General features: G+C 40.1%; 1 protein-coding gene across 1 annotated transcript in view; it reads right to left on the reverse strand.

Annotated features, from left to right (window-relative positions):
* Nucleotides 1-2,527: 2,527 nt before the first annotated feature.
* Nucleotides 2,528-16,917, reverse strand: part of srgap3 (SLIT-ROBO Rho GTPase activating protein 3) — a 71,560-nt gene continuing 57,170 nt past the window's right edge. The window contains 12 exon segments of the mRNA XM_061687805.1: nt 2,528-3,300; nt 4,320-4,635; nt 4,716-4,865; nt 5,970-6,150; nt 8,646-8,719; nt 8,869-9,096; nt 9,621-9,726; nt 11,616-11,750; nt 11,858-11,935; nt 12,451-12,511; nt 14,570-14,672; nt 15,757-15,784. Coding sequence (XP_061543789.1) covers nt 2,851-3,300; nt 4,320-4,635; nt 4,716-4,865; nt 5,970-6,150; nt 8,646-8,719; nt 8,869-9,096; nt 9,621-9,726; nt 11,616-11,750; nt 11,858-11,935; nt 12,451-12,511; nt 14,570-14,672; nt 15,757-15,784 — 1,910 coding nt within the window. The 3' untranslated portion in view covers nt 2,528-2,850.

A 16,917-nucleotide genomic window follows, 5' to 3' on the forward strand; every position in this document is an offset into this window, starting at 1 on the left:
TGGCTCAGGCACAGGACAGACGCATCACCAGGAAAACAACAAGATGCAATAAATATTCTGAGAAGACTCTACTGAACTTGTTAACCAGTAGATTAGGTGCATAGTGGTTTTCAAATCTACCTTTGTCTTTCACCCAGCAGAGAAAATCAGTTCAAAATGACCCTGGACAAATTATTGCAGAAAGAGCAATTGAAAGTATTCATACAAAAGTAACATTCATAATAAATATGACAACTAATAGACAAATTAAAAAAAAGTAATACAAAAGCTTTTAAAAAAAAATCAATGTTGTGCACAAAAGGCACTCGAGATGTCCCGCTCCATTTGCACATCTGCTGTATAAATAAAAGTCAAACGTGATTCTCTTGTATTTCATATGTTCTCTTATGTACATTCGCATATATTGTACATACAATTTAGTAGGTGCAAAGTCATGTTTGACAAAGACATACATAATGAAAGTGCAGTATGTCTTTTTAGAATAAAAGCTGAATGAGCTGTGCCCCTGATGTCTCCACTGGTTCTTAACAAGACAGTACCATCAGTAACCAGCAGGGATAGCAGGTGCCCTGTAAAACTTCCGAAAGCTTGGGCTTGATTTAATCAAATTACATTTCATATTGGGAAGGTGCCTGGTTTGCATGCTTGAGTATTATACATCTTTGTATTTGAGCTACTGTTACTAGCGGATTAATTGGTCAATATCAGCCCAGTTAAAATGTAAACCTTTTAAGTAAACGTAATTGATTTTGATCTGCCAAAGCCAGTCATACGCCGAAGAAAAAAGATAATTTTTGGCTGCACGATTAAAATTTGAGAAATTGACATATCCCACCCCTTTTCCTCAAAAATGAACAAATAATGTATTTTAGTTTAACACATTTTAATCATGTGCAACCGCTGTACACATTTGAATTAAGTAAATTCAAATGACTTTTTTTTTGGTGGATATGCCTTTTATAATTATGTGCTGACATTACCATACAAAGCATGCGCTTCAGAACAGGCTCTTTAGAATGGAGAGTCCAGAGTTGTTAAAATACTGAGATAAATGCCATTACATTCCCAACAAAATCATCAATTAATGCCATTTCAGACCATCTTTGAAGTGACATAAATAAAGCCAACTTAATTGACAGTATGACGCCCTGCCTCATCTGGAAAAGCAGTGTCATGTGTTTCCTATTCGACAAATTGCTTAGACAGTTCATCTATCCATTATCCATCCATTTGTGAGTGAGTTGGAGCCTATCCCAGTTGAATTGAGGAGAGAGGCGGGGTGTACCCTGAACTGGTCGCCAGCCATTCATACTCGCATTCATAACTTTGGACAATTTAGTCTTCATTGAACCTAACATGCATGTTTTTGGAATATGGAAGAAAGCCAGAGTATCCAGAGAAAACCTACGCAAGCACAGGGAGAGCATGCAAACTCCACACAGGAAGGTTGTAGCCCGGCTTCAAACCCCTGACCTCGGAACTGTGAGGAACATGTGGTAACCACTCTGACACCGTGTGACCCTGAAATACTTCAAGTATTTCAAATTAAGATTCACCAAGAATGTAAGGGCGAACCAATAGAACACTGAGCAACTGGATTCGAAGGACACAGTACAGGGGAGATGATTTCACACAGCTTAAGAATGTTTGTATTGTATTGAAGACGATTAAAAAGGGGTGTTAGGTTGAGATATTTTCAAATAGCTTTCATGTCAGCCATCTCCTGTTTCGCTATTAGTCTGTACAAAATCAAAACATTTACAGACAAAAAAAAAATAGTTACTGTATTTACACATTGCAGGATTTGAACAAATAGTGGATGAATTACTTGTGTCTGCCATATACAGGTTGCACATGGTGGACATAGTGAGAGTTACACCTGTGCTGTTATAGCACAAGTACTACGTACTGTATACTTCCACTGGTTAACTAGCACATTGTTGAAAATGTGTTTTCTCCCTCGACCCCGTGGTTCAGTGTTTAATATCTCTGCTGCTTCCCCAGTGTGCCTGAATGTCTTCACCAGTCCACTTGATGCATTAAAGGTGCACTGGCAAGCACACAAGTCCAAATGTCCACAATCTGACTCCATGGACACAGATTTAGTTAGTTGAGCTTGAGGTATAAACTGATATATACGCATAATGTTATGCATTTATATTGTTGTTATAAACAGTTTCAAAGAACGGAAAGCTTGAACCTATCGCACCTATGCAGCCCTCTCCCCATCTGCATCACCATGGCAACCCTTCACTTCAGAAGCTGCCTACAGATCCGAGTGAAGTCAGGCAGAAAACAGAGATAAAGCATCACAGTTTGTCGCATATTGCCCGGAGCGTTTGGAAAGCTAAATGATGTGAGCGGCAACAGGTCGTTCTACAGGAAATTGATCTGCAACTTCATTTTTTTTTTTTAAGTGCATTAATAACATTTCCCACTATTATCATGTTCTAGCTCTTCTATTTTCTCAAACAACATTGAACACTGGACCCCCCCCCCCCCCCCACATGACATCTCATACCCCATATGTCATAGTAAACATCATTACCACGTGAAGAGCAAACATGGCATCTGTAAAGCTGATGTTCAAGTGGAAACTAAAGAGAAAGTGCTGCTGAATGCAGCATGGAGAATTCTTGATCATTTATCTGCTGTTTTCATACACCATGTCCTGTACTGTATTACCTTATACTATATGAAATGCTTTTGTCTTTTGGACTATCATCTCCCTGAGCTGAAGGAAATTTCCCTGATCACTCAGCACTACTTTCTGATCTGTAGATTAAATTAATAATGAAAATATGAATCATGAGTTGCAGTCCCATTACCAGCCCTCTAATGTGACCTTTGCTACATGGTGCCAGATTTATCAGCACCATCAGTGGACACATTCACTCCAGACCCGGCCGCTGTGTTGGTACTGGGAAACATTTTATCGGTGGGCGTTACAGCTGGGCTGCCCACCCCAGAGGAACTGGAGCTGCTTGAACGGTGCTGGGTGGGAGGGGGTCGCACCGGCCTCATGGGCGGTGGGCGCAGTTGAGGGCCAGCAGCGAGCCGGGCCGAGAGCGCCGGCTTAAAGGTGGTCATCATCTCAGAGGTGGAACTGTTGCTCCGGCGCATGGCTGCATCTGGGTCGCGGATCATGATGGTGTGCAAGGGGCTGCCGGGCTCGGAGCTAACGGGGTTCTTCAGGGGCTCAAGCGTGTCCAGCACCACATCGGGAGCCTGCTTGGCGGAGTTCTGTCGCTCCAGCTCACGAAGCTCATGGAGTGCTGTGGTCATGGTCTTCTCTATGTCCTGGTTGAGGCAATAACAGAGGTATGAAGGACTATGCTTGGGTTTTTTTTGCCCACGTCTGTTGTGAGTAACTAATCTCATGAAGCACCTCTCAAGTTGAGAGATCGGCGGGTCGATTATAATTATAACCGTAGCACTCAATATGCAAGCGATGTACAATATTAACTTTTTTGCTGCGCGGAGATTCTGTCGCTCTGCAACTGTGAGTCTGAGCTGCACTCTGCCCGAGTACCTGGCCCATCCCCCTCACACACAAACACAGACCAGTGAAGTGCAGCGCACTTTCCCCCCCAACACTTATTCAATTGGCTGCAGCAGAGGCGATTACGAAGTCGAGAGAAAGGGTGAACTGTGACTTTGTAAAATATTATAACACTAAAGTGCACTTTAGTGCCACATGACAATAATGTTCTTGCGGAAACACGGCGTTAGGGCATGACAACAAGAACATTTGACTTTTTGCCTCACAGAAGTTTAAGAGAGCATATTACAGTGTTTTAACATTGTGTCAATTGCATCTTTGTGGAAAAAACAAAAACAAAACAAAAAAAGATCTATGCAACTGTTAATTCCCATGTCATTAAATAATATAAGAAAATAATACAGCTTACAGTTTAGTCCTCATGTTGACAGTGTTATTTTAATGTAGTAGTGTTCCGCTTCTTTGTCTTGAAACTAAAGGTTGAAAATTAATTGATTAATCGACAACTATTTGGATAATCGCTGAATCGTTTTGAAACATTCACTTAAAATTGTCCAAATCCTTGGAATTTTGGCCTCCCAATATTGTCAGATTTCTGTAGACCTCCATAAAAGCAGACATATTATCTTTGCATTTCATCAAATAAGACATTTGCAAACATCTTCTACTTTGGAAAAGATTGATCAATATGTTTGCCCATTCTCTGACATTTTACTAACAAAACAAGTAACTGAATCATAATCAATTTATGTTTTTGCATTTCCTGCAGGGGCAATTTGAAATGCAGCAGAGTCGATAATTGACATGCCCGTCTCACCTCAGCCAGAGCCTCAGCTTCCAGTGATTTGTGGTCCCCAAGGCTGCTGTGACGAGTGGCCCCTGACATGGGCCTCAGTGGATGGCCCTCAGGATAAGCCTTCCTTTCTGGGTAGTTAATACTTCCTGCACTACCAAAGGTTCCCACTCGCCTTTTTTCTGGGCTTTCCATACGCGCCTTGTCGACGGATATCTTGTGGGGGCTGCTGGGACAGGCGGCGGCCCGCAGAGGCGTGTCAGGGACTCTGGTTGGACTCTGAGTGTCTGTGCCACAGAGATGACGTGGAATTGCTGCTCCGTCGGAACGCAGTCGGATCCTACGGAGAGGTATAAGACCACAAATATTGTCAGACAACAACTCAACTGCTTAAAAAGAGAACTGGTTGATTTTACAGACCTGCCAGTGACGCCTCCGACGCTGTAATCGGGTGATTGTTCACATGGTGAGGGACCGTCATTTTTGGATGAACTTTTTTCAACCAGTAGTGGCCCACTGCTGGCTTCACTATCTGCTTTCTGACTGAGGTTATCTGAGAAGGCATCGTCCCTGACGGAGTAGTAGCATGGTAGTCAGGATACATACTCGAAGTCTAACTCAGGAGCAATTTGTCCATTTACACGACTTGTTCATTTATTGTATATACTTGTGTACTGTATACTGAGTACTGTATCCATCCATCCATCCATCCATTTTCTGTACCGCTTATCCTCACTAGGGTCGCGGGCGTGTCGGAGCCCATCCCAGCTCAAAATTATTCTCTACCATTTTAAACAAAAGGTAAAACATCAATGACCTCTAGGGGCATTCAAGGATTGGCCACTGACATAAGTTTAGGTCAGATCACCATTACAACATGACAGAAATAATGGGTGCTAACTTACTGTAATAAATTACAAATAAATTACCTTAATAAATACTGTTAATAACATGCTTACTCTAACTTTCTCACTGTCATATGGACGGCCGTTGTCCAGAGTTTGCGTTCGTTTGGCTTTTCCTTTTTTTTCCCCCCCACGCTGCGTTGCTTGAACGCGGCATGCTCCTCCTTGTGTACATTCCTCAGGTGCCCGATCAAATTTGTGTTGCAGCATTTAGATGACGTTCCCCACTACGTACTTCAGTTGTGCACAGACTGCAAATAACTTACGTGTTGTTTGTCTGAGACACCGCAAAATAGTCCCACATCGATGACGTGTTTTTTAACCGACAAGATTGAAAAAAACTTTATTGGCCGTCAGATTGGCCTCAGGTAGGCGCTATCGATCAATGCTAGAACTACAACTAGCAGACATGCCAACCGCTTCTTATATAATATAATTATAATAATAATTCTGAGATAGTTACAGTACTGCGCCACAAGACACGTGACAAGGCTAAAAATAAACTAGCTTTTAGATTCATATGCAATGGCGACGCAGAGTTAAATGTCTTGTGCGGAGCCGATCGATGATGTCATTGGTCGGCTCGGAGAATTATGACATGAAAGCCGATCAGTATAAAATGCTAATTATTGGCCGATACCGATCACACCGATCTGATCGGCGTAAAGTCTAATATATCTATGTATATATATATACATATATATATATATATATTTTTTTTTTTTCATACACGAGGAAAAGCAACGGCTGAATCAAAAATGTTACTTACATGTCTTGCACCACAATGTACTGATGAGGGATCAGCCCATCCACACCATTGTGTCGGCCCTCCCACCAGTCCTCAGAAGCCCGGTGATAGAGAAGCAGAGACGCTCCCTTCTTGAAGGAAAGTTCTCTCGGGCTACGGCCCACATAATCGAATTTAGCGATGGCCTCGATTTGTTCAGCCTCTGAAAATGAAATAACACACAAAATATGAGTTTCATAAACACTCTTGACTGAGCTGAATGTCAAGGAGTTAAACCAGTCATTAAAGCATGGTTTACTCTAGCCTTTGAAAAAATGTACCTGTACTGTATATGTACTCTAACAGATCAATGCATTTTGCTTAGTCAACCAATAGAGGTCAGTAATGTCACATCCATCTTATCAAAGGTGACTACACGGTCAGCACTTATAAACTCGGGAATGAGTCACACCATGGTCAAATTTCAAGTTAATGGGAATTTCTATTTGTTGAATGGATATCTTTCGGCTGGAAATGAAACAAGAAGGTGGCAGACTGTAAGAAGTTGTCTTAAGAATTATTCTTTTAAGAAAATATACATGTTTGATTATACTTATTGCATTTTGACAAAATTCCAATCAATCATATACTTTCTCATTAAATACCTATCCGATTTATGCATAGCTGAAAAGAATGTGCTAGATTAGTGGTTCTCAAACATTTTACACCAAGTACCACCTCAAAAAATACTTGGCTCTCCGAATACCACCATTATGACCAACATTAAAACACAGTTGTGAACAAGGCCGAAGTGTTCATCAAAAAGACACTAACATTTTGTACAGTTTAAAAACTAGCACTGCGCTTAAATATATATATATCCATCCATCCATTTTCTGAGCCGCTTCTCCTCACTAGGGTCGCGGGCGTGCTGGAGCCTATCCCAGCTGTCATCGGGCAGGAGGCGGGGTACACCCTGAACTGGTTGCCAGCCAATCGCAGGGCACATACAAACAAACAACCATTCGCACTCACAGTCATGCCTACGGGCAATTTAGAGTCTCCAATTAATGCATGTTTTTGGGATGTGGGAGGAAACCGGAGTGCCCGGAGAAAACCCACGCAGGCACGGGGAGAACATGCAAACTCCACACAGTCGGGGCCGGGGATTGAACCCGGGTCCTCAAAACTGTGAGGCTGACGCTATAACCAGTCGGCCACCGTGCCGCCATAGACGACAACAACGCATAGTCCTTCAGTGAACGTGAACCTAAGGGATGGATCATTAAATGAAAGGGGAAGCACTTGAATGATTTTGTGACAAATAACTGAACGATTCGGTGAACGAATCTTTTGAATGAACTGATTCGAATGATTCAGTACACTCAAATGAACTGCCGTGCCCATCGCTACCTTCTTGTGTCATCTCTGGCCAGAAAGGATACATATTCAACAAATAGAAATAATGTAACTCAAAGTTAGTTAGTATGAATCATATGGGGATTAATTATAGACTTTACACCAAAGTTAAAAAAAAGAGTGAGATGAAAATCTATACCAGACAATCAACATTTTCAGCTATGTCCAACAAGAGATGATGAGACATGAGGTTGTAACAAAAAGAACCAGCGATAGTATCATGTCGGTTATGCAGTTGTGCACCCACAGCACAGAAGAAAAGATATTCTTCAAAAGCCAAAGTTCCAAGAGAATCGCTGCCTCACGCTTGAACAAAGAGCGGGCACGGAGGGAGGGTTTTGTGTGCTGGAGGAAACACACACGTGCATACATAAACACAGACGTGCACACGCACACAGAACAAAAGCCAGTGCTGAATGCTAGCACAAACCTCATTCACCTTTCTGTCAAAGGCATTTAATAATAAGGTCAATCTGTACTCGAGGCTTTGTCATTCCTAATCACATCAAGGACACTAATGAGAAATCTATAATTATTATTTTTTTATATATATAGTTTTCAATGTGAAAGAGTAAAAAATAAATACAAAAAGTAACATCGAGTTCAATCCTATCGATCACCAAAGCTGAATTGACAGAGTTCAAATGAAAATAGTTATTACTTAGTAGAAAGAAGAGTACCATATTTAAGATAGATAAATAAATACATGATTTTAGTTTACTCATCTCCCACTCGCCACTGTACATCTATTGAGACCAAGTACTATTAATTAAACAATGTTTGTTATTGCAGTTTTATTTTGTGCCTACAACTAAGTAACATTATACTGAGAGGTGTTGATAACATGTTGCTACCTTTAAATATGTTAAAAGATTGGAGGTCACTGTTTGAAAGAAGTGTTTTTTTCCCCCAATATTTTTCAAGATAACATTATAAATTCATCAGAAATAAAGTTCAGACATTTCAGATATGTGTTCAATTTTTGAAAGAAGCACTGCTTTTTCAATGGAGATATTACAAATTCATCAGAAATATTTTATACATTATAAACGTGGAAAAAAATGAATGGTAATGTGTACCGTATATTACAACGGTGTGTTTTCATGAAAAATGCAAAATTGTCTTCGGTGACCCCAAATGTTTGAAGGCTAGTGTAGGTAAGCATGGTAAGCAAAACACCTCCATCACTGACTAATAGCCAATGAATGTATTAATGAGATGGAGAAACGTAGCGCAATAAACTGTTCCTGAGTAGGTTACATAAATGACTACAGCGATGAATACTATGCTTGTGCTGACCTTCATCACTTGTGTGTGGTTCAGTTCCATTGTCCGCTTCATCAAGAGTTCCTGGCTCACTGTGAGGGCTGTCACTGCATTGAAACACAAATGAATTTCAAAGCTAAATTAATAGGATATTGATCTAAGACAATGTGGATGGATATTTGTTGAAAAAAATCAGTAAAATTAAATTGAAAAGTAGATTTCGCTTGCCTATGATGTTTACTGATAGTTCACTCACCAGTATTCCTCGCCCCCAGTCATGCACTTTTCATAGACTGGGCCGTCCATTTCACGTAAACTGGGAAAGATGACTTCATTGTGGATAATGATAGTCTTGATGACCTCGTTCACATGCGCCTGGCATGACACGGGGTCCTGGCTGTCGGGAATGGGCATCAGCGTGGGACCAAAGCAGATGGCCAAGTTGTATGGATCCATCATGTTTTCGTCACTATACTGGGAGAGACTAGGCACAACGACATATTCTTTGTATACAAACGATAGTAAAAACAAACATAAAGCATGTCAGCCAAATTGGAGACAAATTTCTTTTCTGTACTTTGGCTGCTTTTACTTTCCGTTTTGGTGCCTGTTAGGTAAAATTAAGGATTATAAAAACACTAAACTGAGAGGAAGAGATTTGCTTTTTTAGGCATTAAAAATGGATTCAATGTCCTGGTACAGGGGAGTCCTTGGTTTATGATGAAGTTCTGATTCTATGGCACCAAAGTAACCCAAATTTGTACACAATGTACCACTGTATGCTATGACTATGGCCCAGTGCACAAACCAATGTCCATAAATGCAGGCTTGGATGAGTTTCGTGAGGAAGAACTTAAAAGCCTTAAGCTTTAACCCAAAACATCCCCTGTAGTTGCAATGATAGGTGTATGAATCATTTTGTCCACATTCAGTATGTCAATGGTTTAAGAGTGCAAAGAACTGACTTGTCTGTACATGGCAGAAACAAGTGGATAACTACAAACTCACTGATTGAGAAAAGCAAAAAGGTATCTCATGACAATGATGATGGTTCGAGGCAGCGTCACAACAATCTGCTGGATGTGATGCGCTCTCTCCGCTCCCGACTCCAGCTCTGAAATGCAGATGGAAATAAACAAAGGTTGTTAGATTCTTTATTACCTATACCAAGGAGGTTTCTAACAGGATTATGCTACAACTATGGTGAGCTCTGCCCACGACATTCCACTGACTGGCCACCACATTCAGTCAGCGATGCTCAGTTTTGATTGACACTGTCAGAGTGGTGTTGCTGTATTTTATTTTTTAAAATGTAATTCAATTTAAATTTCTTAAGGTGAAATTCAACTTACACTCTGCCGTGTATTTTTTGTTGTTGCACACCTTACAGAGAACCAGATAAAGGGCACCTCTAAAGTAATCAGAAAGCAGCATCTCTCCAGCAACTTAAGCGGGGTAGGGACAGAGCCCTGCTGTCAATAACAAAAATCTGTTTCCTAATTGATGTCCACCTCCAAAAGGTTTATAATTGCCTAAGCGGCAAAGTTATAATTGTAATACTTGGCCAGAATCCTCTCATCTCCAAAATCACTACTTCTCAGGAAATCAAAAAAATGACATCTGCTCGTTCAACTTTGTGTTATACCTGATATTGCTATCAAATACCTTTGCACACCAACATCAACACGACACCTCCCCATAAACATGCTAATTGCTAATATAAGTCACAAAAAAATAAAATCAAAGTCTACTCATGCCGACCCCTTGACCAGCCAGAAAACCTTACTCTTCACAAAAACAAATGCCTGTGGTTACATCATCTTCCCAAACTATTTTTCCAAGATATAAGAGCCACGAGTTGTGCAATAAATAAAAGAATTAGCTGACTAAGCACTTTAATATGGTGAAATTAATCCATCCATTTTCTGTACCACTTTTCCTTACTAGGGTCGCAGGCATGCTGCAGGCGATCTGTACGCGAATTTACCTTCATGGCTGATGGTTTCCTTCTGCACCAAGCATTATTATATTATCAATTTTTAACAAAACAGGCTTATTCAAATGTATCAAACCTAATTATTTTTACTAATTGTCTAAAAAAAATATCTAGACTTTTAATCTTGAGGTGACCAAATGCCACAGGGCTCTCGCAGAGTGAGGAAGAGGCTGAGATACTTCCCAAACAGTTCTAGTGTCCAAGAGAGATATCAACCTTTTAAAATTGGTTAATAGTGCGTAAAAATAACATACTACATGCAGACAGACCAATAGTATCGATTTGTGAACAAATATTTAATTGACCATATTTGCACATACGGGGTTTCGGCCCAAAAGAGACAATATTCGCCAAAGCTTTTGCCTGAGCACAAAAACTGCAAAAAGTTGAGTTTTTATGGTAAATAAAAGAGAATAGGTAAATCCACAGATATGCGGGAGCACTTAAGTTGCTATTTTTCCATTTTGTGTCTTGCACTCAAACTGCGACCCTACTGATGCAAGGCCCAAGAAGCACTTACAAATGAGCTACTGCCACCAACATCTTTATTATTGTGGCTGTATTGCGCTGTATTATAATGACAGCTGAGCTGATTACCTCATTTAGCTACATGGGAGGTTTTATTTTCCTATCCCACATATGATTACCTTTATTGCAGTACAATACAAATGATAGTTGCAGTCCGACTTAACAATAACATAACAGTAAACACCATCCTACATTACTGCTTATACAGAGCGCCACTCCATTTTAGCTAGGCAGTTAAATTAATCTGGATTTTAATAGATGCATCATCCTGCATTACAGCCTGCGATACATTTATCACGCTTCAGGTATCACACAGGGACCACTGGCGTTCAGATTGCTTCCATGTGTTGACTTCTCTTTTATTCGCAAGAACTGAGAATCTACGAAACTTTGTGGGTGTTTTTTCTCTTGGGCCATTTTAATTGCACACTAACACAGACTCACACAGCCGCTATGGTTTTGAATGCTTTGTGACTCACTGATGGTCGAGATGAAGTCCAGGAAACGCTCCTTTGGGAAGAGGGAGTTCTCGAGTCCTCGGAAATACAGTTTAAGCACTCCTGCCACTGAGTTGATGTCATGCTCATTGTGGTCATCTATTAAGGGATCTTCTCCTGATGAATCATAACAAATCGGCATTCAATGCTGACATTTGATGGGCTCCAGAAACAGTTAGCTTTCAAACAAATGATAGGCGAAATGATAACAAGAAGTGACTCACCTCTTTCAAATGAATTTTTAATATCATTGACTTCCACCTGTGATCCAGGTACTCGGAATATGCCTTGCTGCTGCAGGCCTGAACGGAATACATTGCAGATAGAATTAGGCAAGTTGCCATTATCCACACAACACACAACATGACGCGTGCAACGTAATCTAGTCATATAGAGATATTTTATTTAGTTTTTTCTTCCTCCAGAAGGGGGCCCCCTCTGTGAGACACCACCATGTGGTTCCAGTTAGAGGGCTACTAATCAGTTTTCTGGAGTTTCATTAGGTCCAGATCCAGGGGAGAGGCCTGCAGGCTCGAGCAATGAGCTGAAGACAGATGTGCAGGTACACGGGGTGAAGCTAAGAGGGGCAGAGGAGGGCGGGGGTGGGTCTATCACAACTATGTGTGTGTGAAATCCCTGGTTACGAGCTTGTCAAATCTCCAGGGAGCAGGTCAAGTCTGTGTGCCCGCAGCTATTTGCGAAACTACAAACACTGCACTGTTTCTTGCAATAGTTCACAAACCCACTAAAGAGGCAAATGTTGTCTTTATTTTCTCTCTTTTTCAATCTGAGAGCTATAGCATGAGGTGCGGATTACCGTAGAGGTTGATGTATCTGACACAGCTCTCGACCACAAGTGGAATTGGTTGACCTGAATCCTGAAATAAGAGGAGAATTTTTAATACAGTGATATTCAAAAGAAAATCACCTGGATGCTCAATCATGCTGAAGCATCAGTGGGTAGGTAATTACGATTAGGAAAGCATGTTTAATGTTCTCAGTGGCCACAACATTAGACATGCCTGCATAAAACTATGACCTCCAATATAAAGGCTGTGTCACAATCTCAGAGTACTGAAATCACTATTTATGCACTAAAATGTTTTTTTGTATTTTTGTATTTACATCTAATATTGCCAGACGTGTGCAAATCTGTATTGTCTATGACCCTGCAGTGGCGGGAAGTAACAAAGCCCACATACTTTATTACTGTACTTCAGTAGATTTTTCAGTTTTCTGTACTTTACTTGAGAATATATTTTTCTGATGACGTTTTACTTCTACTGCAGTCTTATTTTACATCAGAAAACAGACATCTGCACTTTCTACTCCTGACTTCGTCAAAAGAGGCTTTTTTCAACCCCCGCAAATGACGACAATGTAAAAAAAAATAATAATAAAAAATAAAAAACTAGAGAAAGGTAAATTCATGGATTAGATCTTGGGGTCTTTTAAGGCGGAAAAAACCAACAAGGAGGAACGTGAACTAGGGATGAAAATATTTGGCATCTATGACCTTAACAAATAGAAGAGAACTGTTTGATGCTGTTGGGTCCAGTGTGACAGCCTAAAAAATAACAGCATCTGGCATTCACACATTGTTTGGCTAATATGAAAAAACACATACAAGTAACGCATATTTTTTTCAGTTGTTATTAGCTAATTTAGCATTTTTTTCAAGTTCACAACATTAGCAAAGCTATGGGAGTACATTTAGCGATAGCGTGGCTGGTGATTTTTGTTTATAAGTTATCAAAACGGGTATTGTATATAATTACAGTAACAATTAATTTTACGTTTTACTAGTATACTTAAGTAGTCGATATTTGTTTTTTAACTTTTACTTAAATAAGAGTTGAATCAGTACAGTACTTATACTTCTATCACACACTTTCTTAAGTATGTGTACTGCTACTCCTACAGAGTGTCAGTACTTTTGCCACCCCTGGTAGATAGTGTATACTACCTTAGTACCTGGGGAAAAAAGATCCTTGGCAAAAAACTATGATTCTGATGACATTTTTTAATCGACACTATCAGATGTATTAAATTACCAAAAATATTTATTATTGTGGGTGTACTAGTTTTCATTGCTGTAGAACTGTACTGCTTAATACCAACACATGCTTGTAGTATTTTGATTACTTGATCACTCCCGCGACCCTAGTGAGGATAAGTGGTACTGAAAATGGACGGGTGGATGATTATTAATGTAACTACTTTAGAGAATCAACATAGAAACAGCTCTCTGTATGATGCCGTACCATTCTACATATAAAAGAAAACACCGACAAACACATTGTTCAATTAATACCAATTAATAATCCTTTAAAAATTTAACTAAACTGAACATTATCTTTATACAGTTTTGATACAACTATGTATCGCATTGGAGGTGTACCTAATAAAGTGGCCAGTGAGTGCTTATTCTCAGAGAGGTACCTGGATGCGAGTACGGGCATTCCTTCTCCCTCTGGGAAGAGCAGCATAGCACAGTAGGGTACAGCAGAAGAGAAAGGAGAGCAAAGAAGCACAAAGTTAGAGCAAGCAATCAGATGAGGAATGAGCTCCTCGTGTAGTTAAAGGAGGCGAAGCACGAGGACTGAACAACAGGGAAGCCACACATGTGCAGTGAGGGACAAAGCAAGATGTCTCCTTCCACCCAAATAAGTGACTGGATTTGTGAGCCAGAGGCAGTAAATTGTGTGTGGATAAAGAGACAGCCAACTGCCGTTCTGCCTACACTGGCAGCACCACAGAAGGGAGGAAGAGGATTAGAGGTTAATCAAAGGTTACGTCATGACGGAGGGCGGCGGCAAGGCAGAAGAACAAAAGGCCAAAATAAGGAAGAGAAGGAAGATGAGAGGCTGGAGCCACCTCCCCCCTCAGGACCCACAGGGGCTGCTCAGGCATACACTACCACCACAAGAGGGTACCTTGACGAAGGTCTCCAAATTGCCATTAAACAGCTTATGGTTATAGACGGAGCGCGGTCTAGGCTTCCGCATTTTCTGGGGTTTAGGGGGAAGGGTGGGGGGCCTAGGAAACGATGGACAAAAGGAATATCACCGCCATAATATTTACAAACCTCAAGCTAATCATGAATATTTGCATTCCGGGAAGAATAGTACAGTTTCAGCAACCATTTGCATTTGAGAACAACAAAAAAAAACATTCATAGAATTCTTGTTTGATATAAACTGAGTGTGTAGAAAAATTAATTATTATTAAAATGACTTGACGTCACGTCACTCAACGGAATACATGAATTTTGCAAAAACAACACAGGTTATTGAAACTAAAATCAATAATCCTTCACACTCATTCACTGCCATTAACTGCTAAAGGAGTCAAATATCCATTTTAACTGAGACAGCTGGCAGTCAGTTATGGTAATACAAGGAATTCCACTGAAACTCAACCACACAAAAGACATTCCTTATTCGTGTATAAAAATTACAAAGATTAACATAAATGTAGATCTTTGTTCTTGACTGTGTGGAAGAGAGAGAGGACCACATATATTTTGACACAACCTTGATCACAATATGTACAGAACAATATAAAACATACTCATCCGCCAGAACATTTGATACAACTGCAAAATATAACGCGTTTCAAAACAGGAAAGAATACATATATTTTTTGCCTTAACAAAGAAAATGCTCAGTTTTGATTGACATGGTCATAAAGGTATTAATTTAACAATGTTTAACATGGCAGTTGTAGTTTGCAGTGGCGTTGAACTACTATGCATCATATAGACAGCTGTTTCTAATATGCTGGTAGAAAAAAATAACATTATTGAATCACATCTGGGGGCAAAATATTAAGAACAATTCTCAGGATGACGCAGTATAGCTCTACAACCACAACAAACCACAACAATAAAGGTAATGTTAAGCAGAACTTTTTGATGAATCTCTAATTGTGCAAGTGTACTTAATGATGCGCCCTATGATTGTATTAACTCTTCAAAAAAACAACAACTATAGGCTATAATGAAATAAACATGTAAAAATCTGTAATTGCTTTAATTTTTTATTTGGCAGCGGCACTGAATATTCTAAATGTCTGGACTTGATGAAATGAACAGATGCTTTGAAAACTGATCTGAACTTACCTTGTGGTTCCGCATTCAGCTCTTTCCCCTGAGGAGAAGAGACAGACAAGAGGCAAATGTTTTATATTAGTGCTGGAAGTGAATATATTAACCAGACTGCAGTGTCCAGCCTGAGAAGGACAAATGGAGCACCACAAGCGCCATCGCTTGGACAATGCTATTGAGCAATAGACGATAAAGCCTCGGGAGACCCGGAGGACATGATGCGGGAGAGGGAGGGGAGGCGCACATGTGAAGGTCGGCGAGGGAGGTGGTCCACCAGCGGTGACACAGAACAATGACTGTGCTGCTTCATTGAGCCTTTTGTTGTACCTCACAATTTATATATTTATGCTGCGTGTTCCTCCCAAAAACACATCACTCACAATAACAGTCTGCTTTGACAAACATGTGAATGTGAAATTAAAATCCTTATTAAAACATACACACACACACATACACACACATACAAAGACAGACAAAATCCCTACAAAAGAACACAATTCATTTGTGCCAACAACCAGGTGGTTTCTCTTGAAATGAGTGCATGTCAGCTCGAAGGGAGTCCATGCACAACAAAAGCAACAATGGCACCAAAGTACTTCAACAGTTTCTCTTCAAACCAAGCCACAATGGAGAATCACAGCAAGGGCTCAGCCACTTCTCTATACATCATTCTGGCATCAGGGACCAAACAACAGCAAGTTCCCCACACATCATTCCACCGATTACCGTGTCTATCTCTGGCCGACCAATCGCACAATTGTATACTTCAAACCTCAAAAACAAGTCCTTAAATGATGCATATAACCTCATTTCACCTGCACAATCTTATGGAATATTATATTATCCAGTTTGTATGAAAAATCTGAGGATGGTAATACTCATTTTTGTTTTTTTCTAAGCTACACAAGTGGGAAAAACTATGTGAAACACCGGTATGATGCGCTGCAGTTCTACACCACTACAAAGTACAACCACAATTAAATTGTGGAATTTGTGGTATACAGTGGTGCCTTAAGACACGAGTTTAAGTCAATCTGTGACCACGCTTGTGACTCAAAATGCTCGTATCTCAAATCATATAGCCCCATTAAAATGAACGAAAATGCCATTCATCCGTTGCAGCTTCTGAAAAAAATGGAAAACAGCACTCTATCATATTGTACTTTATAAAAATAT

The sequence above is a fragment of the Phycodurus eques genome, chromosome 10 (assembly GCF_024500275.1).
Source record: "Phycodurus eques isolate BA_2022a chromosome 10, UOR_Pequ_1.1, whole genome shotgun sequence".
In the NCBI taxonomy this organism is placed as follows: Eukaryota; Metazoa; Chordata; class Actinopteri; order Syngnathiformes; family Syngnathidae; genus Phycodurus; species Phycodurus eques.